The sequence below is a fragment of the Athene cunicularia genome, assembly GCF_003259725.1.
Source record: "Athene cunicularia isolate RWA chromosome Z unlocalized genomic scaffold, athCun1 chrZ_part3, whole genome shotgun sequence".
NCBI classification, from domain to species: Eukaryota; Metazoa; Chordata; class Aves; order Strigiformes; family Strigidae; genus Athene; species Athene cunicularia.
In genome coordinates this window covers 2190736-2193223 of record NW_020799144.1, presented here as the reverse complement: position 1 = coordinate 2193223, position 2488 = coordinate 2190736, and the positions used below count along the sequence as shown (strand labels likewise).

At 52.7% G+C, this 2488-nt stretch overlaps 1 protein-coding gene across 1 annotated transcript in view; it reads left to right on the top strand.

The window, feature by feature from the left end:
* Positions 1-2378: 2378 nt before the first annotated feature.
* Positions 2379-2488, top strand: part of ELP1 (elongator complex protein 1) — a 34070-nt gene continuing 33960 nt past the window's right edge. Inside the window, exon 1 of the mRNA XM_026866657.1 lies at positions 2379-2474. Within this exon, the coding sequence (XP_026722458.1) occupies positions 2443-2474 (32 nt within the window). The 5' untranslated portion in view covers positions 2379-2442. The remainder of the gene's footprint in view (positions 2475-2488) is intronic.

Sequence of the window (2488 nt, the reverse complement as noted above, 5' to 3'; positions counted from 1 at the left end):
GGGCGCGGCACCGGGGGGCGCGGGGCGCGGAACAAGAGGGCTGCGAGGCGGAGGATGGCAGCTGCAGTCACTGAAACGAGAGTTTAAAAAGGAGATTTCAGCCGGGAATCGGAAAGAAAATGATTCGCCAGGGCGATGCGGCACACTGAAGGCAAGCCCGGAGTGGGAGAGCTCACGGGCTGGAGGGGACCAGCAGGTCTCATCTGCTGGGAGGAATGCGCCCCAAGCCTGCGAAACTGCCGGTGCGGTACATGCAGATCCGCCACCGCCGGACCCTGCAGTGCAAGAAGCCACAGCCGTGCAGTCAGCTGGGGCAAACTGGCTAAGGTGAGCAAATTTCACAGGGTAGAAGCAGTGGTACCTGGTGCCCCAAGAGGCTGGAAGGATCAAGCCTCTGAAAAAGCCTCCAGAAGAGGTTCTGCGGGGAATAGTTGTCAGAGACTGCCCTAACCCGCCGGCACAGGTGCTGGGGGAACACAAGGGCACTGGACACACAGCATAGGCAGGCTCACCCACTCTCTGGCAGCTGTATCTCCTCCTGCTGGGCTTGGCGGGCCCTGGTCTGGCTTGGCCTGGGAAGGCACACACACCCTGTCCCCAGGATAAGAAATCTATGTCTTCGACTTTCTCTGCCTGCAATGATACCTGAGCCTTAATGTGACTCATTTCTTTTGTTCTCAAGAAACCTGAATTTAGCCAATTTTAGTTTTATCACCAACATTAGCCAAGTTTAGTACCTGATCAGCTAGAAGCAAAACTGTCCAATGTCTGGTGATCCATCCACTGATCTAAGTTGCCAAACTGTAGTGCACATGAATCTGATTACAGCATGCAGACTCCACACATTTCTGTAGCCAAAACCCATTTAACTCAAATGCAGCTTCCATGGCAGTTGGCTACTACACTGGATCAGTGCTGATGGGGTCTGTGTCAAAAAGAGTGGCATCAAGGCAGCACTGGCCTGTCTATGCACAGGCTGCCCTGAAAGCCCTAGAAGTCTCATCTGGACTTTTTCAACTGGTTAACACCAGCATGGCTGCAAAATAACCATCTTGTTCCCAGCATTACCTTATACCCTGTCACAGGCATACACAACAACAAGCACTGGTTTTGTTGCCTAAACCACAACCCCACGCAGCTTCCAGGCCCATCACACACTGCATAACTCACGATGGGGAAGGTCGTTGTAGGACCAGCAGCAAATGACTTGCGGAAAACAGAGTTTACATCTCCAATAGTTATAAAGCGGGTATGTTTACTCCGGCTGGGGTGCAAGTGGATCTCCTCACAAAGCTTGCACACCCACCGCACATTTTACCAAAAACTTACAGTGTGAATATCCATATTCATTGGGTTACATAACACAAACATACATATGCATGAGTAAGGCTGGGTTAGTTCTAGAGGCTGGTGTCAGCAGTTTATGTTCTCTTTCACCTGCCCATTGCCTCCTGGTGGGTATCTTTGGGAGGAAGGCTCATAGTCTTTCTCACCTTGTACTTTTCCCCAAAGCATGTATAGATTCTCTTGGCCAATTTCCTGAATAGAGTGGTTTTTAGCCGGTTTACACATTATAGCTTATCTAAGAGAACCAATGGAACTTCTACTGGCCATATATGGCTCTCTACAAATTACCAAGACCCAACTAGTTAGAGCACATCTGTTTCCCAAGGACAAAACCCTGATCTTTTGCTGAACACTGCAGTTCTTGGTAAATTTTCACAGTAAACTAATACGTTTTGATGAACACAGTAGTCCGAGGTAAAATTCCACAGAACAGTTTGCGTAAGCAGGATTCGTAGCAATATTCAAAACTACTGTAAGTAATTCAGTTGTTAAGCAGTTTGCTATAAGTAAATGTCTCAAAACAAGTAATTATTTCTCTGTATCACAAAGGCAGAGCGTGGGGGTGCCTGCCATGCAGCCACCACAGGCCTGCCTGCTCTGCAAGGGTCCCAGACTAACATGGGTAGAAAGTGCCAGCCCTTCACCCCACACTGCTGTCTGTGCCACAGCAGACCAGGAGAGATGCTCGGGGAGGGCTCAGCAAAAGACCTGACAGGGGCAACAGGTAAAAAACAGCAGGCAATCTGCACTGAACATGAGCGACACTACTTGCTCGGCCTGGCGCTGGCAGCATTGCCTGGAACAGTATTTTCCAGCAGCAGTCCCCCCAGCCCCCACCAAGAAGGCTCTAACGCCTCCAGGAGCCCTTGGCAAGGGCTTGATGCGAGGCCGCGGTCCGAAGCGGGAAATGGCGGCAGCCGGGCCCGGGGGTGACCCTGCTCCTGAGCGCCGAGCAGCGCCTGCGCATGCGCCCCTCGTGCACTGCGCCTGCTCATCGGCCGGGCCGCGCATGCGCCGTCCCCTCCGCCCGCCTTCCCGCCGTGGAGAAGATGGCGGCGCCGTGAGCGGCGCGGTGTTGCCTGGCATCCCTCCACCATGAGGAACTTGCGGCTGTTGCGGACTGGCGGGTGTCGCTTCGCCG